General features: G+C 43.8%; 1 protein-coding gene across 4 annotated transcripts in view; it reads right to left on the bottom strand.

The window, feature by feature from the left end:
* Window positions 1-27,994, bottom strand: part of ITSN1 (intersectin 1) — a 348,624-nt gene that overhangs the window by 73,396 nt on the left and 247,234 nt on the right. For all 4 annotated transcript variants that reach the window (XM_082244896.1, XM_082244893.1, XM_082244894.1 and 1 more), the window contains one exon: window positions 24,283-24,474. In XM_082244896.1, coding sequence (XP_082101022.1) covers window positions 24,283-24,474 — 192 coding nt within the window. The remainder of the gene's footprint in view (window positions 1-24,282; window positions 24,475-27,994) is intronic.

The following is a 27,994-nucleotide window of genomic DNA, read 5'->3' as shown; positions in this document are numbered from 1 at the left end:
AAGCCCCCCCCCCCCACCCCCAAACTAACCGATTGGACGACTGATGTAAATAATACCCTTCCTTATAAAAAAAATGTATATACACTCACAGAGGTATCCCTACAAAATACAATAAGATTTGGGACCACTGGCTCAAAGTGTCTGCCACATGTGAATAATCTTGCTGCATACATCATCCCTCACATTTATCACTCCCCCATGACAAAGATGTGTCATTTATGTTGTTCCGTGAAGTTTAAACTTTGTCTTGCAACAAAAACCCTTGCTGTATCTCAGGGAAACCCCACATACTTCTGTACAAATACCTTTATAAACTTGTTAACACTGAACATGAAAATTATATATACATTGAAAGCTGTATACGGTTTTGTATTATTGTCTTGTTTTTCATTGGATAAATAAAAACGTTAAACCAAAAAAAAAAAAAAAAATCAAGGCCACAAAAATTCAAAAGGAACGGCAGATTGCAAAAGATAGGGAGACAAAGCCAAAGAAATTCAAACATAATAACAGTAAAAAGGTCAGGTCTGAGCATGTAGGCCCTTTACAAAATAATCTAGAGTGGGTGACTGGAGACAAAGATGACAAAATTTATTAAATACCTTCTTCAGCTCTGTGTATATAAAAAGAGCATGGGGGATGGTATTGACACAGCCCCAAAAAAAACCATTATGACTCAACATTGATTTGGTCCAGAAATATTTAGAATTCATAAAGGTGAATGACTGGAATAGTACCACTAGACTGGCGTAAGCCCCATGTAGTACCTATATTTAAAAAGGGGTCAAAGTAACGATAGACCTTTACCTTCTATAGCTGGGAAGATCCTGTAGAGTTTAATAAAGGACCACATAGATGAGTACTTGCTATAAAAAACTGAATTTTTGGAAAATCTTACCGTAAAAAATTACTTTCTCTGAGTCCTCCGACAGTCGCCGCCCCTCATAAGTCATCACTATTGGGTATTGACTTCCGCTCCGCAGGAGTAACTAGGCATAAGACTTAGTCAAAAGAACAAAAGCATTTAGCATAGACACACCCATGGGGGCTGTCCCACTGGTCAATACCCCCCTGCAGTGATCCCTCCCAACTCAGTTTGGTAGAATAGCAGTAGGTGTACAAGAAAAACCCCCAAAAGAGGGGCGGGGGCAGCGACTGTCGGAGGACTCAGAGAAAGCAATTTTACGGTAAGATTTTACAAAAATTCAGTTTTCTCTTGCATCCTCCGACAGTCGCCGCCCCTCATAAGTCATCACTATTGGGATGTCCCAAAGCAGTGTAGACATGAGGGGTGGGAGACGCAACCATAGACAAGGCAACGCAGTACCCACATCAGAGAAAGGAACCTTACACGCATAGTAAGAGAACCTTCTGGGCAACAGAAAAGGCTCAACAGGAGCAACAACCCAGGAAAACAAATTACCCAGGGGGTAAACACCCCAACAGCCAGGGACCCACAAAAAAACAAGGGTCCCCTATGGCACTGCCGCACTGAGAACTTTGCGGCCAAAGGAGGCATCAGCTGATGCCAGAACATCCACCTTATAGAATTTGGAAAAGGTGTGCACCGACGACCAAGTCGCAGCCTTGCACACCTGGGCCACCGAGGCCCGATGCCGGTAAGCCCAGGACGTACTCAATGATCTGGTAGAGTGCGCCTTAACAGGGAAAGGTGGAACCCGTTCCTTGAAAGCATAGGCCTGTTCAATGGTCTGTCTGATCCATTTGGCAATGGTCGCCGCAGACGCAGCCATACCCTTCCGAGGTCCCTCAGGAAGGACAAAGAGGGAATCCGATTTCCGAAAAGATTCAGTGGACGACAGGTACACCCTGATCGCCCTGACAACATCCAAGGAATGCAATGCAACCTCCTTAGGATGCTAAGGCTTCGCACAGAGCGAAGGCAAAACAATGTCCTCATTAAGGTGAAAATCAGAGACCACCTTAGGGAGAAAAGACGAATGAGGTCGCAAGACCACCTTATCCTTGTGAACCACCAGATAAGGAGAGCGGCAAGACAACACCGCCAACTCTGACACCCTGCGAGCCGAAGTGATCGCCACTAGAAAGGCAACCTTCTTAGACAGCAGAGGTAACGATATCGCCTGGATGTTTTCAAAGGGAGAACGTTGTAATACGGACAGAACCAAGTTCAAGTCCCTTGGAGGTAAAGGCTCCCTCCGGGGAGGAGCCAAATGTCGCACACCTTGAATAAAGGTGCGAATTAAGGAATGAGACGCCACAGGGCGTTGAAAAAGAACCGCCAGTGCAGAAACCTGGCCCTTTATCGTGGCCAGCGCCAGACGCTGGTCCACACCATTCTGAAGGAAAGCCAACACTCTCCTCACCTAGTATGAGCGAGGAGAAAACCCCCTGGACTCACACCAGGCAAAATAGGCTTTCCAGGTGCGGTAATAAACCTTACCGGACGAGGCTTTCCTAGCCTTGATTAGGAATGACCTCTGGGGAGAGACCCCTGTCTCTCAGGACCTGGCTTTCAACAGCCAGGCCGTTAAAGCCAGCGACTGTAAAGCAGGATGGAAGATCGGTCCCTGAGACAGTAGATCCTCCCGCAGTGGCAGCCGCCAAGGAGGCTCGACCACCAGGTGAACAACGTCGGCGAACTAAGACCGGCGTGGCCAGTCCGGCGCCACCAGGATCACCAGGTGCGGTTCCGAGGCTAGCCTGCGAAGGAACCTGGACAACAACTGAATCGGAGGAAAGGCATACATCAGAAGATACTGATGCCAAGGAGCCACCAACGCATCCGAGGGTCCACCCGCAGATCGCGCGTTCTTGCCACGAACCTTTCCACCTTGTGGTTTAGCCGAGACGCGAACAGATCCACGTCCGGGGATCCCCACTTCGCACACAACATCTGGAAGACCTCCGGGTGTAGGGACCATTCCCCCTGGTCAGGGGTCTGGCGGCTCAGATAGTCGGCCTGCCAATTTTCCACACCCGGAATATGAACTGCTGATATTACCGGGACATGAGTCTCGGCCCAAGACAGAATGTCGGTCACCTCCCGGGCCGCCCGGGCACTCCTGGTGCCCCCTTGGTGGTTGATATAGGCCACCGCGGTAGCATTGTCCGTCTGTACCCAAACAGGACGGCCCCGAAGTCGCTCCGACCACTGGAGGAGACAGAGTTTGATTGCTCTCAACTCCAATATGTTGATCGGAAGGGAGGAGTCCTCCTCCGACCAAGTGCCCTGGGCAGACAGGTTGCCAAGGACTCCACCCCAGCCCGACAGGCTGGCATCCGTGGTAATTACCGTCCACAGCAACGGACGGAAGGACTTCCCTTCTGACACAGCCGGGGACTGAAGCCACCACAGAAGATCCATTCTGGTCTGGCGACTCAACGAAACCCTCAGATCCAAGGACTGAGGAAGCCTGTCCCACCTGGCCAAGATCTCTGCTTGGAGAGACTGAGTGTGAAACTGAGCAAATGGGATCACCTCGAAGGCTGATACCATCAACCCCAGGCACCGCATACAGGTCCTGAGCGACGAGGATTGGGTGTCCCTGAGGGACCTGACCTCGTTTTGAAGGGTCCGGAGCTTGTCCTCCGGTAGAAAGACCTTCGCTTGAGCAGAGTCCAGAACCATTCCCAGATAGGGAAGACGAACCGACGGAGACAAAGTCGACTTCTGAACGTTGATGGTCCAACCAAACTCCTGTAGCGTCTGTACCGTAGTCGACAAATCGCACGTCAGGCTCTGACTGGCACTCGATCTTAACAGAAGATTGTCTAGATATCCCAAGACCGCAATGCCCTGTGCCCTCAACAGGCCCAGAACAGGCGCCAGCACTTTGGTAAAGACCCTTGGAGCCGAAGCGAGACCAAAAGGTAACGCTACAAACTGATAATAGTCCTCCGCAATGGCGAACCGATGGTACCTCTGGTGACCCTCGAAAATGGGGATGTGCAGGTACGCATCCTTCAGGTCGATAGAGGCCAGGAATTCCCCTGGACTCAGGGAGGCCACCACTGAGCAGAGGATTCCATGCGGAACTTCCGAACGCGCACAAAGCGGTTCAGAGGTTTCAAGTCCAGGATAGGACGCACCTTGCCCTCCTTTCTGGGCACAGTGAACAGATTGGAGTAAAACCCCCAAAACCTTTCCCGATGAGGCACCGAGACAATTACCCCCTGAACCAAGAGGTCCTGCACCGATGGGTGCAAGTCCTGCAAATGCCCTGGGGTCAAATGAAGATTTGAGGGAAAGAATCTGTCTGCCGTCCGTGAAGGGAATTTGATCTTGTATCCTGATCGAACGATTTCCTGAACCCACCTGTCCGGAATACGGAGCAGCCAAGGTTGGAGGAAACCGCGCAAACATCCCCCCCACTCTGGAAACGGGTGAGGGCGCCCCTTCAGGCAGAGGCGGGCTGAGCCGCCGCGCCAGCATGGCCGGACTTTTGCTTACCCGCCCAGGGCTTCTTCTGGCCGCTTTGGCCCTTGAAAGGTTTGCCCTTGAATTGTGACTTAAAGGCACGAAAGGACCCCCGAGTGGGTCTAAAGGCGGGACCCCGCTTACTGCGAAAGGACTTATTCTTTGGATTCTGGGGCAGCAGAGTGCTCTTGCCCCCAGTGACTCCTTTCACTAAGGTATCCAGCATAGGGAAAATCAGCCACCGTTTTCCGTGACGTCTGGTCTTAAGCCAGATCAGTCGACGGTTAAGCACCGCGACACTAGACAGGCGTGCAGCCAAAGGGGCCTCATTTAAGGCCGCATCACACAAAAAACATGACTCCCTGATGAATTTGGTCCACCATTTCCAGCGTAGCAGGTGGGGCAGAATCAGACACTAGTGTGCGTCTAAGCACCTTAGTCCAGTCCGCCACCGCCTAAACCAGCATGATAGAAGCGAAGATAGGTTTGAGCATTGAACCCGCCGCCGTATAGACATGGTGGGCAAGAGACTCCAATCTCCTGTCCGTAGGATCCCGGGACACCGGGGTATCCTCAGCGGGAACCAGAGTAGCCTTGTTCAACACAGCCACAGCGTGATTCACCTTGGGAGCCACGCACCAGCGCGCATCCGTAGAAGGCGCAAAGGGGTACAGCAGTTTAAACCGACTAGGCACCGTGAAGGGACGTTTTAAACTGCGCCATTGCTCATTCACTGTGTGATGAAACTCAGCGGGGCAGGGAAAAACCTGCGCCGACTTGCGGGTCCTATGTGTACCAAATGAGGACACTGGGCCTTTTCTTAGCAGCACGTTCAGCCATCAGCACCTCCGTTTTTGACACCAAAGACGCCACTACAGCGGCCAAATTTGGTATAACGGGAGGTTCAGCAGAACTGGGTTCCCCGACCAAGGCTGGGGGGAATTTGCTGTCCTGAGAATCCATTGCCAAAAAACAATAGTGAATGTACTGGCCCCTTAAAAGCGTTGCGGATTGCGCATCCCACCGCTATATACCGCTATACACCGCTATATACGCTGTGTACACAGACCCCCCAAAAGGGACAAAACTGAGCCAGGAAGAATAGAACAGAGAGATATGGAAGAGAAAGTCTGCAGAGTGTTACCACACCGATCGCTGCTCCAGAGGAAAAGGAAGGGAGGTCACCAGAAGCTGAACTATATGCTGCAAGGCCCAGGGAAAATGGCTGCCCATAGGAATGAATAAAAGGCTTCTGCAAGATGGCCGCCGACAAGTGCTCAGAACGATCGTTCTGCCACACACAAGAAGGCGTCGATGGCGCCAAAATCACTACATAGCAAGCTATAGGAAAAGCCCACAGTGAAGCCAGACACCAAAATGGCGGACCGCGCGGTTTTTAGCTGCAGCGGTCGCCTCCCATACAGTCTGCACTTCCCAAACACTACAAGTGACACAGGAGAGGGGCCCCCACACCACACAGTGCCAGCAGTGTATTAAAGAAGACCCCCACAGGGATCGCAACAGGGAGCCCCACAAACGCACAGACATGAGGGGACACACAGCAACACAGGACTGCCACCCCAGACAGAGGTCCCCACACAGAAAGTACTTACCTGTACCGGATGGCGTGGGGTGCCTCTATGAATGGAAAGCCTTTGTCCTCAGATGACAGGGAATGCCGTCAGCCAAAAAACGCAGGACACTGCAGCACAGCACCACAGATGTGTCCAGTGAGGTAGCCACCTCACAGGCTGCATCCCTACTGCGAGCAGGGATGGGTCATTCATAGCGCCAGGGCGAACGATAGCCGAACGCTCGATGGCGGGCTGGGGATCCATCTGACCCTCTGCCCTGGAGAGCCAGGGCGGCCAGTCCGATTCCCAGCTCCGCATGATCCATCTTCATCCGAAGATCCGACTAAACTAAAGCTGACAAAATAAACCGCTAGTAAAGCAAAGCAAAAACTGACATTTTGCAAATAAAAATCAAAGAAAAGATTAGAAAGGCTGAGACTGAAGCCCCAGCACAGGGAAGCCTGACTACTCCTGACGCTAGGCAGAGACAAACTGAGTTGGGAGGGATCACTGCAGGGGGTTATTGACCAGGGGGACAGCCCCCATGGGTGTGTCTATGCTAAATGCTTTTGTTCTTTTGACTAAGTCTTATGCCTAGTTACTCCTGCGGAGCGGAAGTCAATACCCAATAGTGATGACTTATGAGGGGCGGCGACTGTCGGAGGACCTAAGAGAAATGTATTTGCTGGTACAATATTTTTTATTAAAGTACATTGAAAATTACAATCACAATATTCCCACGCAGGGGATAGGAACAGTAAGCACATTGTAGAACCAAAAACAGAATGTGCCTACAAGAATGGATCAAACAAACAATGACATACCGCCCTAGGCTAGGGGTCAACAGGGTGGTTGAGCCCTTTGGCTAGGATGGGAATAGGGAGTGGACAAATCCACTTAAAAAGGAGAGCAATATCGAGTCTCTATCCGTCTTCCTCACCCCTTTGTTTTTGGGAAGGCCACTCGTTTGGCAACATGTATCATATATGGTAGGAGTGCCAAAGTTACAGGGTTTTTGGAATAAGATATTTGCTTTGATAAAGAAGGTTTTAAAAGGTCCCAGTCCCCCAAAAATCCCATATTGCTCTGTTGAATGAACCAATTGAGAACCTTCCCTGTTCTAAGCAATTGATATTCTTCATGCTCTTGGCAGCAAAACGCACTATAGTCCGGTCCTGGAAAAATACTTCAGTGTGTATTCCCCTTTATAAATGAAAGCGGTCTTGGATAATGCTCATTGAACAAATAGACAGTGTGGTCAATGACACTACTAAGCGGTTTGAGGCTATCTGGAGCCCCTGGGCCGAGTATGTCCATGTGAAGTAGTAAGGAATTCAAACAAGTGAAGTCCTCCCCCTGGGCGCTTCACTTCTCCTCTCTGGGTTTCTCTCTCATCTCTCTTCCATTCCCCCTTCTGTTCTTATTCCATTCTTTTCTATCACTTCTGAGGTTCCTCCCGTTTGGGAACTCTTCTTTATGCTTGGTTAAAGTTGAAACTCATGACACCTTTTTTTACATTTTGCATAGTGAATGGTTTGCTTTTGACTTGAGTTCAGTAACAATTCTTCTTGCTGCTTTGTCCCACCTACACTATGGACGGAAATGGGTCGAGGCTATTTAGCTTTCCATTTTTAACTTTTTTATTTATTTTTTTAATATGAAGCGCTCTAGTTTTGGAGAGATGTATATTGTTCACTGTATTTAAAATGCTTGAGCAGAATCCTGCCTGTTGTCAGAATCTCAGTGAATTCTCTGTATCTGATTTTACATTTTAAAAAAAAAGATTGAAAGTAAAAAGGGGGCAAACACACACCGAACGCTCAAAAAAAAAAAAAAAAAGAGGGGGGGGGGACAAAGGAGGAGGAGGGGTCAAGATAGGAGATAAAAAGTAGAAAGGAAGCAAGATCACATAGAAAGAGGGGAGAAGAGAACAAAGAGTTCCCTCAGGCTAGGTGGTGGAAAACATTTATTAAGGAGGCCCAAGCTGGTCAGGTGCAAGGTTGGAAGTGTGTAGGACCACCACAGAGTCCACACCTTAAGGAATTTGGCGTGGGAGTCATGGAGGATACTGGTCATCTTTTCATTGCAGAGGTGAAGAGTATCCTGATGACCTTCATGATCAAACGAAACAGCAAGCTTTCTCCAGGCCCTGGCAATTGCACGCTTGGCGGTAATAAATAAAGTAGGTGGTCAATTTCTGCTGGTAGGAAAAAAGGCCTGGGATAAGGCACCGTAACAGTGCTAATAAGGCGTCCTTACGGAAAGGTATATGTAGAAAAAAGTATTTTAAACAATAGACAGCATAGATTAATGAAAGACAGAAGTTGTCAAAGAAATCAGATTTCTTTTTAAAAGGAGATCAGAAAAACCTTAGACAAAAGGAGTGGCTGTGGACGTAGTATACTTCGATTCTGAAAAAGCGTTTGACACAGTTCCCCACACACAGCTAATGTGTAAGGTAATGTCTACAGGCTTGGAGAAATCAGTTTGTAAATGGATAGAAAACTGGCTAAAAGAACTGCATTCATACAGTAGTGGTTAATGACTCTGAATGATCTAAAGTTATTAGAGGTGTACCCAAAAGTTAATGTTGGGAGCCTTACTTTTTAATATATTTATAAATGATATAGGGTTTGGGGTTAAAAGTACCATTTCAGTATTTGCAGATGACATCAAGCTATGCAGTAAAATAACATCCTTACAGGAGGTCACCAACTTACAAGCCAACCTCAATGCACGGTTTTATTGGGACGACTATGTGGCAAATGAGGTTTAATGTTGATAAATATAAAGTTATGCACTTGGGGGGCTAAAAACATGCATCATACATACTAGGGTGAAGAAGGATCTGGGGGTTTTGGTACATCATAATATTAACAGCATGCAATGCCAAGCTGCGGTTTCCAAAGCACGCAAAATCCTTTCTTGTATTAAAAGAAGTATGGACTGCAGAGAGGGATAGATCATGTTACCCCTGTACAAATCATTAGTAAGCCCTCATCTGGAATATGCAGTTCAGTTTTAGGCACCAGTTCACAATAAGAGTATCGGGGAACTGGAGAAAGTGCACAGAAGGGCAACCAAACTGATAAGCAGTATGGAGGAGCTCAGCTATGAGGAAAGATTAGAGGAACTGAATTTATACTCTCTTGAGAAGAGATTAGGGGAGATATGATCAACTTGTATAAATACAGAAGTAGTCCATATAGTTTACTCAGTGTAGAGCTATTCACCTTAAGGTCATCACAGAGGACAAAGGTGGCACTCTTTACGTCGAGGAAAAGAGATTTAATACGGAAAGGCTTCTTCACTGCAAGAGCTGTGAAAATGTGGAATAGACTCCCTCAAGAGCTGGTTTCTAGCTAGCTCAGTAGAATGTTTTAAAAAAGGCCTGGATTGTTTCCTAAATGCACAGAATATAACTGGATACTAATATGTTTAGGTAAAGTTGATCCAGGAAATATCCGATTGCCTCTTGGGGGGGGATCAGAAAGGATTGTTTCCCCCTGCTGGAGTAAGTTGGATCATGCATTATTGGGGGTTTTTGCTTTCCTCAGGATCACCTGTGGGTTTAGGATTATATACATTTTTTTTCCCTTCTATTAGTTGAACTGGATGGACTTGTGTCTTTTATTTTTTCAACCAGACTAAAGATACAGCAGATGTTTCCCCCGCTGGATGCCATATCCAGTTCATATTTCCTACTGCAAGCACCCCAGAATATTAAAATCCCATGATGCTCTGGGTTATCATGGTTGAGAACAGGAACTTGCCTCCACTGTTGGCCCAGCACTGTGACAGAAAGCTTCCATGGCCAGTACTATGTCAGGAGTGAATAGTGCAATAATTTCAACCAAGAAACCAATAACTGTATTCAAGAGCATCCCATTTTAAAGGGTTCCCATGGTGCTCAACAGGCAAGATGAGCAAGCATACAGACACCGCTAATCTAAATTGGTAATTTGGCAACTCTTACCTAACTTCAGGTACACTTGCAACTTATTTTCCAAAGGGTTCTTTCCAGGGAATAGATTCACTTTTTCCCCCCTTTTTTACAGAGGTCCTGTTGTGTCCCACAGAGAAGAAGAACTTTAAATCCACCAGCCACTCAGGCTGTTTGTGAAAGGCAGTCCACAGAGGACTTCATTGTCTTTCCTTCCAAAATCGCTAGATTCCCCCATCAACACAGTGTTGATGGGGGAATGCCTTCCGCAGCACTATTGTGTTCTGCCAACAGGGGGGTGCAGATGATTACTGCTAGCGACTATAGCTGCTGGCAGTAATCCCGTGCCAAAAATTTGACAGGCTGGTTTATGAATCGACTTGGGTACAATCAGCCTGACCATACATAGATTGAAAATTGGCTGGTCCCTGCTAAGCCAGCTGACTTTCAATCCATGTATGGCCAGCTAAAGTTAATGTCAGCTTCCAACTTCTCTTAGGCCTCCTTCACACAGTCATTTAGCTACATTCACTGGATTCTAGCAGCATGAATCAGCTGATTCTTGCTGCTGAAATGACAGGCGTGTGTGAATAGTGGCAGCCACTCAGCCAGTACAATGTTTTGACAGGTTGACAGTGGCAGTCACTGTTCACCTGCAGCCATGCACCAAGCAGTTACCTGCAGTTAGGAACAGATGTCTGACTGTAAACACAGTCAGAGGTGCCCAGGCTTCAACATCCATCTATAACTGCAGGTAATGCTTGCTGCGCAGCTATAGACGAATAGCAATGCCCACCGTCATCCTGTGAATACAATGTGCGGCTTAAGCGGCTGCTCACATGCATCTGTCATTCCAGCCACAAGAATCCACTGATTCTTGCTCCTGGAATCTGGTGAATGCAGCTAAAAAGGTCATGTGAAGACCGTCTAGAACAATAAAATAATAAGTCACTATAAACAAGTAAAACACACACATTGAGGGTCGTCTTTTATAAGAAGGATTTAATTATCTATACATGTAGTTGATTGTAAAGGCTGTATTACAGTTGTTAAAGCTGTAGTTTTTTTTATATATATTTATATATTTTACATTCATGAAAATACTGAGGTGTGGACGGACAGGGAGCTTCAGCAGACAAACAGTGCACAGACAGTTGGAGAGCCATTTTGTAACATTAAACAAGAGTGGAGGGTGGTCGGCAGATAACAAGGAAAAGGTTACAGCCATGACTACAAAGACTCAGTCTGGGCTGTATCTATTTTCCTTCATCTCGTCACCTCAGACTAAAGCATTCAAAGCAGGAGGCTAGTGTACCAAGAGACAGATAAATGAGGGTTACAGCACATTACATTTTAAGCTTCTAAAAATGACAAGTTCCACAGTCTAGTTAAAATAATAATAATAACAATAAAAAAATATGTAAACATTGCAATTAATTCCAGGTTAAAATAGTGTATACATTCTTTGTCCTGATGATGACAATGAACAGCAAATAAACCCCTTCACTGACCGAGGGGGACAGAATGCGCCTCTTACTGACCACAGAAAAATGTTAGTACTTACAATACTTTTGTCAGCTTACCCTTTGGAAGGGTAAATAGAATCTAGACATATTTATGACAGTACAAAAACAGGGATGTAGGTCTTTGTGTATATGTGCAAAACAGAAGGGCATAAAAGGAGCAAATGTTCACTTCCTAAAGTATTAAAGGGGTTTTCCAGGACTGTAAAAGCTTAAAAAGAGTTCCTGAACATGCTCACTGCACTGCCACCTACAGGTGAAATGTGGTAGAGTGTCCCAATTATTCAGATTTAAAGCGGAGTTCCGGCCTCAAATACCTTTTTAAACTAAAAATACCCCTATAATACTAATGCATCGCCCTTTATAGAACCACTATGAAGAGCATCTGCAATTGCTCGATTTATTCTCCCTGGAGAAGAGACGTCTGAGGGGGGACATGATAGCAATTTATAAATATCTTAATGGGGATCTCAGCTTAGAAAAAAAGCTGTTCATTCGAAGGGATTGAGGACTCGAGGACATACAATGCGATTAGAGGAGAAGCGTTTTAACCTCAGGCAACGAACGAGGGGGGTTCTTTACTGTTAGGGCTACAAGATTGTGGAATTCTCTACGACAGGAGGTGGTTTTTGTGGGAAGTATGTTGGCTTTCAAAAGACTCTTAGACGTACATCTCAAGGATCAGAACATTCAGGGCTATGTGAGAGGATTACAGCCACACACACCCACACAGGTTGAACTGGATGGACTATTGTCTTTATTCAACCTCACCTACTATGTAACTATTCTCATACTTACAAGGTGTACAGTATTGGATTTTAGTCAAAATCTTACTTTTAAAACCACTGTCTGAGCGCGGCCATCTTGAATGTGGGCATCTGAAGCCACAGTGTAATCTGCTGTGTCCTTCTTCCTGATTCCAGGGAGTGTTCTGGGAGTTCTTCCTGATTCCAGCCTCCTGGGAGTGATGACAAACCGCTCCCAGGATGCAATGCAAAGGTGAAAGTGATGTCGGTGGCCGTGGCCACAGAGGGGGGAGAAGGAGGAAGTACAATCAAAAATGCCCTGAAAATAAGGTAAGGTACCCCCGAAAAAAATTGAAAATGCCCAATTGTTGATCAGCATAGCAAGCATTCCAGGAATCACTAAAGTTGCAAAATAGGCCGGAACTCCACTTTAAAGTGACACTTTGGGGAAAAAAAAAATCTATTAAAAGTATGTATTTTTAAGTCGAAAAAGTACCTTCTTTTGCTCTCAGCCTCTCCTTTTTATTTGCTCCTGTGATCTGACTTCTCGTTAGAGCAGGGGTCTTCAAACTATGGCCCTGCAGCTGTTCAGGAACTACAATTCGCCATCATGCCTAGTCATGTCTGTGAATGTCAGAGTTTTACAATGCCTAATGGGAAGTGTAGTTCCGCAACAGCTGGAGGGCCGTAGTTTGAGGATCCCTGCTTTAGAGGGTAGCTACGTTTGTTCTCCATGGTGCAATTGTATGTAGGAATGTAGCAACAATCTCTTGCTTGCCCCCAAGTTGGACTATAGGATTTGTTATGTGCATAGAGCAGCGCACAGGACTGCAACTAACGTTCACTGCTCATTCCAAACAAACAGAAGTGATGGGGGAAAGTAGAGGTTTAAGGGCTCGAAGATGTTACAAAGGAGGAAAATAAAAAAACACAATTTCATGAAAAATTACAGGGCCATTAAGCAAAAGATGTGTAAGGATTATCTTTTGGGGAAGAAGGATGTTTTTTAGTGTCACTTTAAAAAATGTGATATTAAACCCAAAACCAAAAATGTAATCTATTGCAGCTTACCAATCATTAGATATGGTGGCTGCATCAATTTTGGCCTTTTCTCCTCTGTTGTCACCTGGTGATCTGGCCAGTAACACCTCCTGTGTTAGTGAGACAACTCTGGAGGAATGAGTCTTGGGTAGGGGGGGGGGGGGGAGTGTTAAATGTAATATATTTAGAACCACATACAAATTGAACTCAAACTCCAGCTCACACATTATCAGTCACAGCAGTTTTATTTTCCTTTTGGGATAAAGGTTTTTCATGAATAAATAAAAGCTAATCATTGTAAGGATCCCTGCCAGTGTTAGGTGGTTTGTCCCATCCACGTAAACCGATACATTCTGCTGAAGAGTTTGTGCATGGGAAAAAAAAAAAAAAACCGACTTGCTGGCTAGATTACCAGAAAAAAATAGAAGGCGGCCTAAAAAAAGGAAACTAATGCAGCCATCACATCTAGGAATTGGTAGGCTGCAATATAATAAATGTTTGCTTTTGGGTTTAATACCGCTTTAAGGCTTATTACCATTGCAATTTCAGGAGGAATGCGCTTTTGCAGAGTATGATAATCCGAAGCAACTATGACTTGCTTCTGAGTTACTGCACAATGCAACAGGTTTTACAGTACTGATAGATATAAGGCAGCGGTTTCAAAACAGGATACACAATTGTAGCTATAACAGATAATACTGTACTGGCCTAATTCCACACTATGCGGACACCCCTGGTGGTGATCACATCCCTGTAGCCAACATTTGCAGAAATCGTTATCAATGAATCCTTCCCATAAGAAATGTGATCGGGAAGTAGACTGATAAGACTGCTTCCCACTTCCGTGGTATTTGAATGAATTGGACTGTGATCACCTATTTTCTAAGTACCTCTGCTAAGCGAAAGGGGTCATCAACTGGAGTGCGTTGCTTATGTTATTAAACGGATAGGGCAATCAGTTGTAAAACAGGGATAACATTTTCTCAAGTATCCTGGAAAATCCCTTTAAAAGAATGACACTTTCAGAACTATTCATACCTTCCTAACCTCCATGATACCTGTATTACATAACCCATGAGGTCATTTCCAAACCTCTCTTTTGGAGATAAACACCTAGAGAAGTTTGGACTAGTCAGTTTCCTCCATGGATTTCAGACATACTGGTCACCAAGAAAGGATGGCCTTTTTCCAACTCCAACAACCTCTACATTCCTTGGTGAGCAGTCCATCACAAGATCCCAGGTCCACCCAAAACCTCAGAATAGACATAATATGCTTGGTCTTATGCTGTACAATGTTATTGCATGACCCAAGACGTGACCTGCATAAATTTATAAGGAAGAGACAAGGAAAAGATTGCCACACTGCTTTTCAGAAGAATGCGTTACATTCGCAGTAGAGGATGTGGGTAGAGCTGCGATCTCAGGTATCTAAAATTAGATTATCCAGGCCCAGCCAAAACACAGAATATAATTTTAGGGTGAATTCATCCTTAAAGTCACGTATTACATAACTTACATACCCCTGGAGGATAACCAAGACTTTTTTTTTTTAAAGGAGAGCCACTTTAAACCAGATAAAAGAAAAAAAAATACATTGCACGTAAAAGATCGATTTTAGCTTCTTGTCCTTATACAAAAATGTGCTAATTCTGTATAATTAACAGTCTAATGTAAACCAATGAACTGTATATGCCTTCTAGAGAAATGTATTTGTTTTTAAATGACACAGAATTTAATTATTTATACATATAAAAGTAATACCGGAAACATGAATAAAACAAAATTAATTAAAATAAAATATTTATGGGTACAGTTCAATAGTACATGCAGCATTCCTCGATAGTGGGTCTTTTTGCTCTGTGAACAAAACGAAAACCAATTTTTTTTTTAATTTTATTAACTTCATACTTCAGAGGGTTACCTGTTCAGATCTAGAGGGTCAAACTGAACAGCACCTTTATGAATCTGTGATTTGTAACTATTTGTTTTTTAAGTGACGGAGAAAGCCACAAAAGGACCCACTATCCTCTGTACTCTTTGAGCTTCAATTAATTATTTTCTTTTTATTTTTGCTTCAGGATCAGCGGATACAACAATATGGTCACATGCATCTAAATGGAAAAATGAGGTAAAATTTCTGTGCAGCGGGGTCTTCTAGTCAGAAGGCAGTGGATGATCATGCTGGTAGTCACATGATCAAGGCTGCATCTCCCATCATCCCTCTGGGCAGTGATATGGGGATAGTGGGTCTCTTTGAGGACTTTCAAGCCTGAGAAGGGGGATGGACAACATATGATTCCTAGAAAAAGGAGGAAAACAACACATAAGCAAAACCAAAATGAAAAAGGGAAAAAAAATAAAACCCACCACACACTACAACAATGACTCTACGTGATGCAAAAGAAAAGTAAAAGGAAATGAAAACCGGCATGCTACACACAGGGAGTGATATGGAACTTGTATGAATAGAGAACTACCAGGAAAACTGGTTTAGAGGAAACACCTCTAATGCCTCGTTTCCACTGAGTGGTACGGTACGGTTCGGTTCAGTACGGTACGGTTCGGAACGGTACACATTGAGTTTCCACTGCCAAGAGTACCCTTTCATGATAGGCGTGGTGTAGCAGGAAAGCTGTGATAGACGATTCTCTGTCAACCAAAGTTCTGCAGAGTGTAGCTCCACCCTGTTGGTACGGTACTAATGTGCTTGGTACCCCAACGAAAGGGTACCAAAAAGTGGTATGGTACGGTTCGGAATTAGGGTACCAATTATAATGGAAACGGCATAAATAGCGTACCGTACCGAACCGAACCAGAAAGCTCAGTGGAAACGAGCCATAATAGGGTCACTCCAAAACTATTACATTATATTACGAGCTGATGCTTGATAGTTAAAGTATATGTGAATACTAAACATCAAAAAACCCATACACTGCACTATAGGATAACATTTTGTAACATACTTATGTAATAACATTTCATTATTATTCTTATTTTTTTAAGAGCAGTTAAGAGACTATTTCTTGTACTGTCCATGGCTAAGGGGGGTGGTGGTAGTAGTGGTGGGAGGCTCAGAAGGTCCTGCCAACATATCTACTCTCTGCTGCCCAAGGTGTGCCTACTGTGAGTATACAGAGTCTACAGACGAGAGCTAATGACACTCATTGGGGAAGGGCAAGACTATGGACGGGTGAGCCTGTAGCAACACAGGCTGACTTTGGAACTGCAGACTCCTTGTGCTTTTGCAAGGTACTGTTCCCTTTGCCAACTTGCTAGCTGAAATGTGTATGTCTATCAATGCTACCACGGGCCTGAATTCTCAGACGGAAGTTGTATCAAAAGTGAGAAGACTGGCAAGATCACTGGGTAATTCTGGTTATTTTTAAAGCGGAAAAAAAAAAAAAAAGATGCATCATTGAGTTGATATAAATACAAAAGTTTTTAACTTTAAATTATTTTTTATTTTGCTTACACATACATTTTAAATCCCCATCAGATCTTACCTCTCTGGAGGACTCCAGTGGGCAAGACTAAGCTCCTGTGTCTGCACATCTACTACAGTCATTATACAGAGTTTTTCACTCCTCCAGCTGGATTTTGAAGTTATCTTATATTATGAAGAATACAAAAGCAGGACTAGTTACCCCTACTCTGGTCTACTGGTCTAGAACACCCCCCCCCCAGAATGGGTAGTAAGATCTTACTTCTAGAGCCCTCAAGAATTCAGGGTTGACTCACATCACATTCCACCTATAACATTTTTAGTTGAATTGACCCTTTGATGTGTGCAGTTATTTAATGGATACCGGGAAATGATTTAATATATATCTACAAAAATTTTGCATTTATTATAAAGCGAAGAATGAAAGAAATGCAACTAAATTAAAGCACAACTCTATTATTTTATAGATATTAGCCAAGTAATATAATCACGCTTACAAATATTATTTATTAGCTTTCCTGGACTGTACATGTCTCATGTATTTAGTGTCTATGAATAAATTGTCAAGTGTTGACTCCTAGCTGACAAAAAGGTATTCGTACAAAACACCACGCTGGTGAAAAGCATTTGTTTACTGAAAATGAAAACATCTCATGTCTACTGTTCCACCAAAGCATCCTGCCGAATTATGTCACCTCAGTTTGACATCATAAATGGATAATTTAAGATCTTGTACATGGGTAACCAAAACACAAAGGGTAATAATTACTACCTGCAAAACTGTCTATTTTACTGGCGAGCCTCAGTATATCAGATCTTTCAGTAAGTGCCGGTTCACATTTGTGCGATCACAGAGATCACATGGAATTCGGAGCGCACTGCTCCTTAATTACATGCGATCTCTGTGCGGTGCAAATTTCAGCCATACAGTTTGTATGGCTGAATTTGCACCGCAATCGCACTAAACACGCACATGACCCTTTTTTTTATCCGCAGCAGAGTCGGATCGCATGGTGGTTCACACTTGTGCGATCCGACTCTGCGCGAACTTGCAGATCACACTGCGATATGCGATCTCAACTGGGGGTGTCGTTAACTTTTAATTGACACCCCCTGCGTATTGCATATGGCAGTGTGAACTGCCAGGGGTGCAGATGCGCTGCGGGAACACGCTGCATATTCGCAGCGTTCCCGCATCGCAGAAGTGTGAACCGGGACTTAAATGGGATATACATTTAAATTGTTATTCTACTTTTGTTTTTCTATGTTTAGGTAAAGGAATAAATACCACTTAGCCATATGTTACATCAACAATTCATTCTAACAGAATGCTTTTTATAAATGTTTGTTCTGTTCTCTACCACATCCTGTTGTGTGCTAGATATGTAAACTCATGTAAAAAAAGCGTAACTTCAATGGTGGCAAAAAATTCCATACTTTAAAAAATATATATTTTTTATTAACAAAAGTTGAAATAAAATCATTTAAAAACAATGATTATTTTTGTGCCATCAGATTACACATGTAATTCGATAAAGTCGCTTCTTTGGCAATTATACCAATATTCTCACAATGTTTCGGCAACCTTGGCTTCTTCAGGAGAGATGTTACTATCAAGGTGTACAGCCACACAACATACCCCTCACCCAAAATGGGGGAGAGAAGTAACAGTATGGAAATATATCTATCTCTCTCTATCCAGGGATCACATGCATGCACCAATGGAAACCCCAGGTTGTATTTATTGAACCGTAGGAGGAGCACAAAGAACCAAAAGAGGAGTTTCTCTAAATGTACTCGAGGGCGCCAATTTACCTGCATGTTACCCACCAAGTCAGTATACATTAGATACAAGAAGTGTTACACCAGGCTAAAGTGTATTGCCGTCCTCATGGCTCCTCTATAAAGACACCAATACACTTTAGTCTGGTTTAACCCTTCTTGTATCCGATATTTACTAATTTTGTCTGTAACACACAGTTAAATTTGCGCAGTAATGTGTACATTTAGAGAAACTCCTATTTTGGTTGTTTGGGCTCCTCCTACGGTCCACTAAATACCACCTGAGCTTACCACTGGTGCATCCACGTGGTCACAGAATAGAGAGATATACAGTAGATACAGTATCTCACAAAATTGAGTACATCCCTCACATTTTTGTAAATCTTTTCATGCGACCACACTTAGAGCCGGTTCACACTACTCCGACTTGTCAGGCGACTTGGTCACCTGACAAGTAGCTCCCAATTCTGTGCAATGGAACCGTTCTAATCAGAGCGACTCAAGTCGCCTCGACTTAGAAAAAGGTTCCTGCACTATTTTTTGGCAAAGTCGGAGCGACTTGCATTGACTTCTATTATGAGAAGTCTTTTGCAAGCCACGATGAAGTTGCACTGCACGGACGACTTCAAAGTCGCCCAAAGTCGGGGCGACTGAGTCGGATTAGTGTGAACCGGCTCTGAAGAAATTACACTTTGCTACAATGTAAAGTAGTGAGTGTACAGCTTGTATAACAGTGTAAATTGCTGTCCCCTCAAAATAACTCAACACAGCCATTAATGTCTAAACCACTGGCAACAAAAGTGAGTACACCCCTAAGTGACAGTGTTCAAATTGGGCCCAATTAGCCATTTTTTCCTCCCCGGTGCCATGTGACTCATTAGTGTTACAAGGTCTCAGGTGTGAATGGGGAGCAGGTATGTTAAATTTGATGTTATCGCTCTTACTCTCTCATACTGGTCACTGGAAGTTCAACATGGCACCTCAAGGCAAAGAACTCTCTAAGGAGCTGAGAAAAATAATTGTTGCTCTACATAAAGATGGCCTAGGCTAGGGATCCTCAAACTACGGCCCTCCAGCTGTTGCGGAACTACACATCCCATGAGGCATTGTAAAACTCTGACATTCACAGACATGACGAGGCATGATGGGAATTGTAGTTCCTGAACACCTGGAGGGCCATAGTTTGAAGACCCCTGGCCTAGGCTATAAGAAGATTGCCAAGACCCTAAGCTGAGCTGCAGCACGGTGGCCAAGACCATACAGCAGTTTAACAGGACAGGTTTCACTCAGAACAGGCCTTGCCATGGTCCAAAGAAGTTGAGTGCACGTGCTTAGCGTCATACCCAGAGGTTGTCTTTGGGAAACAGACGTATGAGTGCTGCCAGCATTGCTGCAGAGGTTGAAGGGGTGGGGGGGTCAGCCTGTCAGTGCTCATACCAAACGCTGTAAACTGCATCAAATTGGTCTGCATAGCTGTAGTCCCAGAAGGAAGCCTCTTCTAAAGAGGCTTCTTTCACACAGCACAAGAAAGCCCGCAATCAGTTAGCTGAAGACAAGCAGACTAAGGACATGGATTACTGGAACCATGTACTGTGGTCTGCTGAGACCAAGATAAACTTATTTAGTTCAGATGGTGTAAAGTGTGTGTGGTGGCAACTAGGTGAGGAGTGCAAAGACAAGTGTGTGTTGCCTACAAGCATGGTGGTGGGAGTGTCATGGTCTGGGGCTGCATGAGTGCTGCTAGCACAAGGGAGTTACAGTTCATTGAGGGGACCATGAATGCCAACATGTACTGTGACATACTGAAGCAGAGCATGATCCCCTCTCTTAAGAGACTGGGCCGCAGGGCAGTATTCAAACATGATAAAGACCCCAAACACACCTTCAAGACGACCACTGCCTTGCTAAAGAAGCTAAGGGCAAAGGTGATGGACTGGCCAAGCATGTCTCCAGACCTAAACCCTATTAAGCATCTGTGGGGCATCCTCAAATTGAAGGTGGAGGAGCGCAAGGTCTCTAACATCCACCTGCTCTGAGATGTCGTCATGGAGGAGGGGAAGAGGACTCAAGTGGCAACTTGTGAAGCTCTGGTGAATCCCAGGCCCAAGAGGGTTAAGGCAAAGCTGGAAATAATGGTGGACACACAAAATATTGACACTTTGGGCCCAATTTGGACATTTTAAATTAGGGGGTGTACTCACTTTTGTTGCCAGCGGTTTAGACATTAATGGCTGTGTGTTGAGTTATTTTGGGGGGAGCAGCAAATACACACTGTTATACAAGCTGTACACTCACTACTTTACATTGTAGAAAAGAGTAATTTCTTCAGTGTTGTCACATGAAGCGAGAAAATATTTACAAAAATGTGAGGGGTGTACTCACTTTTGTGAGATACTGTATTGTTTTCCATATGGTTACTTCTCTCCACCATTTTGGGGGGAGGGGTATGTTGTGTGGCTATACACCTTGAGTGTAGCATCTCTGTTGAAGAAGCCAAGGTTGCTTTAACAAGTTGAGAAGATGGCTGTAACTGCCAATGAAGCGACTTTATTGGATTAAATGTGTAATACGATACAAAAATGACCATCGTTTTTACGTAAAAAAACTTTGTTACTTTTTTAATGTATGTGAATTTTTTTGGCACTGTTAAATTCAGCTTTTTTTGTTGAAGTAATTGGTTATATTGGGTTATGGTGCTTTTGGCATTTCACCCAGCTCTATGAATATTATTTTTGCTACCATTCTACATTGTATTACCAATATTCCTTCTAATTCTGGTGACTGTTCTATATCCAATTTTCACAACCAATAAAAAAAGGTGATCTAGCAAACTCCGTTTCAAACCAGATATTACAAAATTACACGAGGCTTAGATTAAGTAGAACATTTACGCTTAGCCTTAGAGAACATGTGGCTTTCCACTTACTGTACATATGTCCTGCACAATACAAAATGATCTTTAAAGCTGAACTCCATGATAAGCAATTATTATCTAAATACAAAAGTTACCTTTCCTCTTCATTTTCTTTTCCACCTTTCTCTGTTTTCTTCTCTTTCCTAAGTTGTTTTTTTTGTGTTCCCTCTTTCCCTATGGGGTTCGGACACCTGACGGAGTTAACCCCCCGGGGACTTCTTTGGGGTTTTTTTTTTCCCGCACACCGCTTCCTGTGGCACCGCTGTTCCCGATGGTGGGGCGGTGGGTTGGGGCCCGGGTGTTCGCCTCTCCCCTGCCTTGGCGCAGTGTGTTCCCTTTATGGGGCGCTGGGGGGGGGGGGGGGTGTGGCCCTGGGCCTGCCTTGGGCCGCCTCGGTGCGGGGCATGGTGGGTGGCGGGTTGCGGGTGTGGGCTATGTTTTTTTTTATTGTGGGTTCCCCGAGGGGCTGCGTCCCCGAATCCCTTACCCATGCTGTAATGTTGCACTTTTTGACAGTCAATTACCTGTTGCCTTCTGTTATGATATTGACTTGCACTTGAAACCTAATAAAAACCTATTGAATACTAAATACAAAAGTTATGCGTATTCTTACACAAATCTTGCTTTGCTTTGTGTATTTCTTCCAGATCTTTCAAGATTCAACGTGAAACTTGGCTTCTATGCAGAAGTTTCCTATAGTAAAGACCAGTCACTGGTGCACACTCCTTGTGCAGGGTGTCTGGTCTTGTGGCCACCACTAACATGTAGTTTTCTGCAGGCAACCTGTAGTGGGCCTGCTCTGTACAGCAAAGTGATGATGTCACTAGTATTTTTACATAAGTGAAGTGGATTTACGTAGTGTAGCTGGAGTTAAGGGGAAGCACATGGTATTACTAGTTAGCACATATATTATTACAGTGTTAACCTTAAAAAAAAAAAAAAAAAAATGGTTAGATTTTCACTTTGTTAAACTTGCGCCTTTCCATTTTTTTTTTTTTTAACACTGCATTAAATGTAGAGATTTGTAGATTAACCACTAGAGAAGGGGGATGTGTACATTATCGAACCCTTCCTGCTTAACATATGGTGAGATTAAACATCAGCCAAAAAAACTATATGGTATTCAATGAGTCAACTCAGTTGTAGGCTTGTATTGTCAGAAAAAGGACAGCAAGTCACAGTCACTGTGTAGTAGGGATCGGCCGATTATCGGTGGGGGCCGATATTCACCTTTTTTGAAGTATCGGTATCGGCCACAAACTTGCCGATATTGCTTCAAGTGGTTGTACGGGAGTGATACCTGCCGCTACAGACATCACCCCGGTACCGCTTTTTTTAGAGCAGACAGGCGGTTTTCTTGTAATCACAACCAATGCGGCTAAGCAGCTGCTCGGCTGTTATTACAGGCAGCGGGAGGGGACACCGTCATGTGCTCATGACATCGCTTCTGGTCACTGGAGCCTTAAAAGCACCAGATTTAAAAAAAAAAAAAAAATTACAGTATTCAAAATAGCCAAACTTGGTGTTTTGAATGCTTTGAAGTGCAGAGAAGGGGTTTGGGATATTTTATATTCCTCCATAAAGAGTACCTGTCACTGCCTATTACTGTCACAAAGGATGTTTACATTCCTTGTGACAGCAACAAAAGTGATCAAAAAGAAAAAAAAAAATTAAAAAAGGACAGTGTAAAAATAAAAACTTTAAATGTGCAGAATATCGGCTATCGGCCTGAAGGCTGGCCGGAAAATCGGTATATGCCCTGAACAAACAAGATCGGTCGATCCCTAGTGTGTGGTATAGCAAAACCAGAGCCAGAGCATTAGGTTGGCCATAGATGGCTCAAAATGTGGCTAGTTCAGCAGGGACTGGCTGAATTTTGATTCATTAATGTCCGTCCCCATTCAACAAAAGTCGATCATTATATCAATTCCTGTCGAATGGGAATTTTGGAAAACTTCTCAATCAGCGGCTGCAGCTGCTGATCAGTTAATTCTGACAACGGAGGAGTCCCGCTGTCAGAATACAGTGTCTTAGCAGGGAGGATTCCTCTACCCACCGCACTTGTTTTGCATCTATGGCCACCTTAAATATGTGATAGGCAAATATAGTTGCCTCAAGGTACATAATTTATTACAAACTACATAAAGAATCAACTTTTTTCAAAAACTAACAAACACTAAGAAAATTTACATCAAGTTGGCCTCTTCTACATCTGAAAGATCTTTGGAGAGATAATACATTCCCTTTAACAGCGGTTTATGTAATAATGTCATCTAATGTGATTTAGCAAACTAAAAGGCTAGCTCCATACCAGCAAAACCTGGTATTTCTGTATTGAGCCGGTGCCAAGAAGATAAATCCTGAATCCTGGTTCCAATCTTTGACCTCTGCTTTCCCAATTATTTTTGGGGGTTTTAGAACAGGCAAGACTTGCTGAAATTTGTTAAGTACCAGATTGAAGAATCCAACAAGGAGGCCTTGACTTAAGAACCTTATGGCTGCAGGGGATCAGAGATAAAGGAACCAGAAACATACAAAGCAAGTGGGTATTTGAAACAGCTGAAGCTTATATATAAATTATTAAACATTTTTGGGTAGACCTGGCCTTTAAATTGTTTGCCAAATAATTCTAAATAAAAAGTGATCAGTTTTTCACTTACTAATGGAATGCATTATTTTTTGGGACCAAGCAATGAAAGGTCATATGACAGGAGCTCTAAAGCTAGTGATTTAACAGCTGGGCTATGATAATGTCAGCACTTAAGTGAAAGGTCGTCAAAGAGACTGGTAAGGCAGCAGAAGACAAAGCTTTGATTTCTGCAAAGAGCCGCAGAATCACAGCAATGCTGCATGTCATTAAGGAATAATAGAAAGCCCATAGAAATGAAAGTAGCCCACCCTCTATGTACTCACACTGTTGGCTGGGGTCCATGTCTGTAGTAAGCTTGACGTAGTTGGAAGGGAAGAGACCCACTTGACCATTCAGTTCACCTTTCCACCAGTCTGGATCTTCTTTGTTCAGTACATTGATCACCTGACCCTTGGAGAAGGCCAGCTCATCATCATTCTGTGCAATGTAATCATACATCCCAATAACCTGGCACGCTACAAGGAAAAAACAAAGCGGGGTCACTCATGGGTTTATGTGATGTTCATCTTCTGTTCTATGTACTGATGGAGACACACAAGCGGTTTTACAGCCAGTGAGATTTCTGCTCAGGATAGGTGGTCAAATTGCTTATGTACTCAGGTTAACAGACCTGCCATCCAGCTAAGTCCCTGTCTTAAAAGCCAAAGACAGGAACGGTCAAATGTCTCAATCAAGTTCTAAACATTAGTGCCAATGAGGGGAGATGACTGGGAGTTAGGCTGGTTACCTATACAATGGCAACTTCCATCAAAGCTTTGTGAGATATTTAGTCAGATAGATTGCCTTACACACACATTCACCCACTACATTGTACATTACCTTTGAAAAGTCAATCTACAGAGTCTGGTGGTCTTATCCACAGGCTTCTTACATCACTCAGACTCTAGGGATGAGATCTGTTTCATAGTAAGTGCCTCTGTCCTTGCCAACCTTAGAGATTTGGGTGTTGAATTTATTTTACAGTAATGTGGGTGCTATCAGGATGGGTGCTATATCCTTGAAACAGCAATGGCAGATATGTAGACCTTTGTTATGAAACAGGGAGATCTTGCAATTGCAGCCCCAAGAGATCTAAGTCCTGGTTCACACTTGCGCAGGTGGTTACAGATGAGGGTTTACACCTGTTCCTGTAGCCGCAATTATCCGCACAGAAAAAACGCAGGTGATGCAAGAAGGTGCCATTAATCCGAATGGCACCAGCATGCACTGGAAAATCGCAACAGCCACTTCCCACACTGGGAATTGCTTTTGTGGTTTCCATGCGGCTGTGATTCCAAAAATGAAGCAGGGACCTTTTCCCTGCATTTTCAGGAGGCACTGCAGCCCATTCAAATGAATGGGCTGCGGTGACCCCAAAAAATGTGGCTCGCAGAGCTGCAGAAGTGTGACTCAAACCTAGGAGAAAACAAACTGTATCCCCAGGTGATACACAGAAATGAAAGAAATCCTCCTACATAAGTTGTATCCGTCTATCTGCAGTCTTCTCTACATCCAAAGTGCTAACCTTATAAGCTTGTCTGTACGGTCAGAAAAAGGAGGCAGGGAGCTGAAGTTACATTCTGCAAAGCTCAGGGGAGGAGAGCTCGGAGAGATGATTGGACTGGAGACACACAACCCCCCCCCCCCCTCCCACCACCTTTTTTCTCTCGGTGTTAGAAAAACTTGTCATAAGTAATTCATGCTGATACCAGAGGAATGAAGCAACACACAGAAATGAAACCTTGTGCTTTTTATTGAGACAAGTACACACTATAGAGGGAAATGGTTTGTTCATATTTAATGTCTAAGGGTTTAAAACCACTAAGTCTCCAGCATCCTCCAAAAACAGGAATATAATTTTTGAGTGCACTTAGGCTAGAGCGAGACCACCCTGGAACAATACAAATGAACCGCTTGCCAACTGCCCTATAGCAAATTTACTGCTCCAGTGCAGCCACGCTGCGAAGGATCATATGTATATACGTAATCCTGCATTTCTGGGTATCAGGCATGAGTGCGTGCCGGTGGCTCGCTCCTGCTGTGATTCTACACAGCAGGAGCTTATCAGTGGGTCCGATTGACCCGATGCCTGCCAGCACCTGCTGATCGTTCTGTACACAGGCAGAAGGCAATCTGCCTATGTAGACAAGGCAGATTGCTGTTCTGTCAGTACAGAAGAAATATATCCTGTGTTCCTGTAAAGCAAAAACGCCTATCCATGCCTTCCACTAGTAAAAGCACCTCCCCCACTAAACTAAAACACCAGCTAGGCACACCATTAACCCTATCCTCGCCCCTGATGTTAACCCCTTCCCAGCCAGTATTTTTAGCACTGATCACTGTATTAGTGCCTCTGGTTCCCAAAAAAGTGTCAGTTAGGTGTCCGATTTGTCCGCCGCAATATTGCAGTCCCATTATAAGTGGATGATCGCCGCTACTAACCATAAAAAAAAAAAAAAAAATTCAATGTGTTTGACCCACCCCCCATTCCTCGTCTTTATGTGGGGGTTACTTCTGCAATCAAAAAACAAACTGGAAGTTTAGTTGGCTTTCACTCTTATTGGCTCTAGATCTTGTATTTATGAATCTGTAAAAATACAGAAGGGAAATTTAAATTTAAGCTTCTCTGGAGCAGTGGCTAATTTGAAGGATTATCTATAGTGCTAGGGATTAATTCCACACCAAATAAAAGAAATAATAAGCACAAACATTTATATGGTTTTTATATGGCTTTGGAAGGACAATTACGGTTTCAATAAATAGGTTCTGAAAACTCCAATAAAGTGTTTTAACAATGTTATGGTTATAGTAAATTTACAAAAAAAAAGGTTAACACAAAGGTAAGTGATGGCAGATAAAATGTTATAAAATAAACACTTTTTTCCAATATGAATGCCTGTAACCTGCAGGTGAGGAGTTATGGGAGTCTGGTGCAACAAGAGAGAGATTTAAAGTGGTTTAAACATCATACATGAACAGAGCACATCCTTCTGTATTGTGTACTTGTCTTTATCCAAAGTGTCACTCCTTTCTGCCGAGTCATTCCTCTACATGAGTCATTTCTGACACCAAGAGTTAAAAAGGTGACAGGCAGGGAGCACCAGCACACAGCCTGTGCTTCGTATTCTTAGCTCTACATCCTTCCTGTGTGACGTGTGAAAGGGGGGGGGGTGAGTCCCTTGCCCCCAATCCACTCCCAGAGCTCTCCCCAGTGTATAAGTTGAGATCTCTGCCCCCTGCTGCTTGAGCTGAGAAAAATATCCTTTGAACGGTCTGTTTTTAGAATGATCTACAGCAGTGGTCCTCAACTCCGGTCCTCAGGGCCCACTAACAGGCCAGATTTTAAGTATTACCTTGGGGAGATGCAGACTAGAGTACTGCAATCACTGAGCAGCAAATTATATCACCTGGGATGTATTTCAGTTATCTTGCAAACCTGGCCTGTTAGTGGGCCCTGTAGGCCAGGGTTGAGGACCACTGATCTACAGGATAGATAGCTGCAAATTAACAGGTCCCACTTTTGTAGGATTTGTTTAATCACTGCATTATTAACCTGATGCTAGTCACGTCACTGGGTTTATGTAAGGGTTTTCAACCACTTGAAGGCTGATAAGTCAGGTGTGTGTGTTCGATTTTTGGCACAGCATATCACCAAGATAATTTCAATTTCGTGCAAGATCTAGTAAACAGCAAGATAATCCACAGACCCCCATTGGTGTGGGAAAAATCAATCAAAACCTATTTGAAAGGTCAATTTATAACCAAAAACTAAGCAGATTTGAAGAGGGCATAATGATCAATGAAGGATTTTATGCCAGAACTTCCATTAGTTTTTAAAATGTGCCTAGAGACAAAAGTTGTAAAAAGCAGTAGAAAAGCAAGTTTAAAAAATGAAGACACTGGAGACTGACAGTTGGATTAAAGTAAAAAAAACTGAATTTTTGTAAAATCTTACCGTAAAATTTCTTTCTCTGAGTCCTCCGACAGTCGCCGCCC

Source organism: Pelophylax lessonae, assembly GCF_965119305.1.
Source record: "Pelophylax lessonae genome assembly, chromosome: 2".
In the NCBI taxonomy this organism is placed as follows: Eukaryota; Metazoa; Chordata; class Amphibia; order Anura; family Ranidae; genus Pelophylax; species Pelophylax lessonae.
The sequence above is the reverse complement of the archived record's forward strand: the minus strand, read 5'-3'. Positions and strand labels throughout refer to the sequence as shown.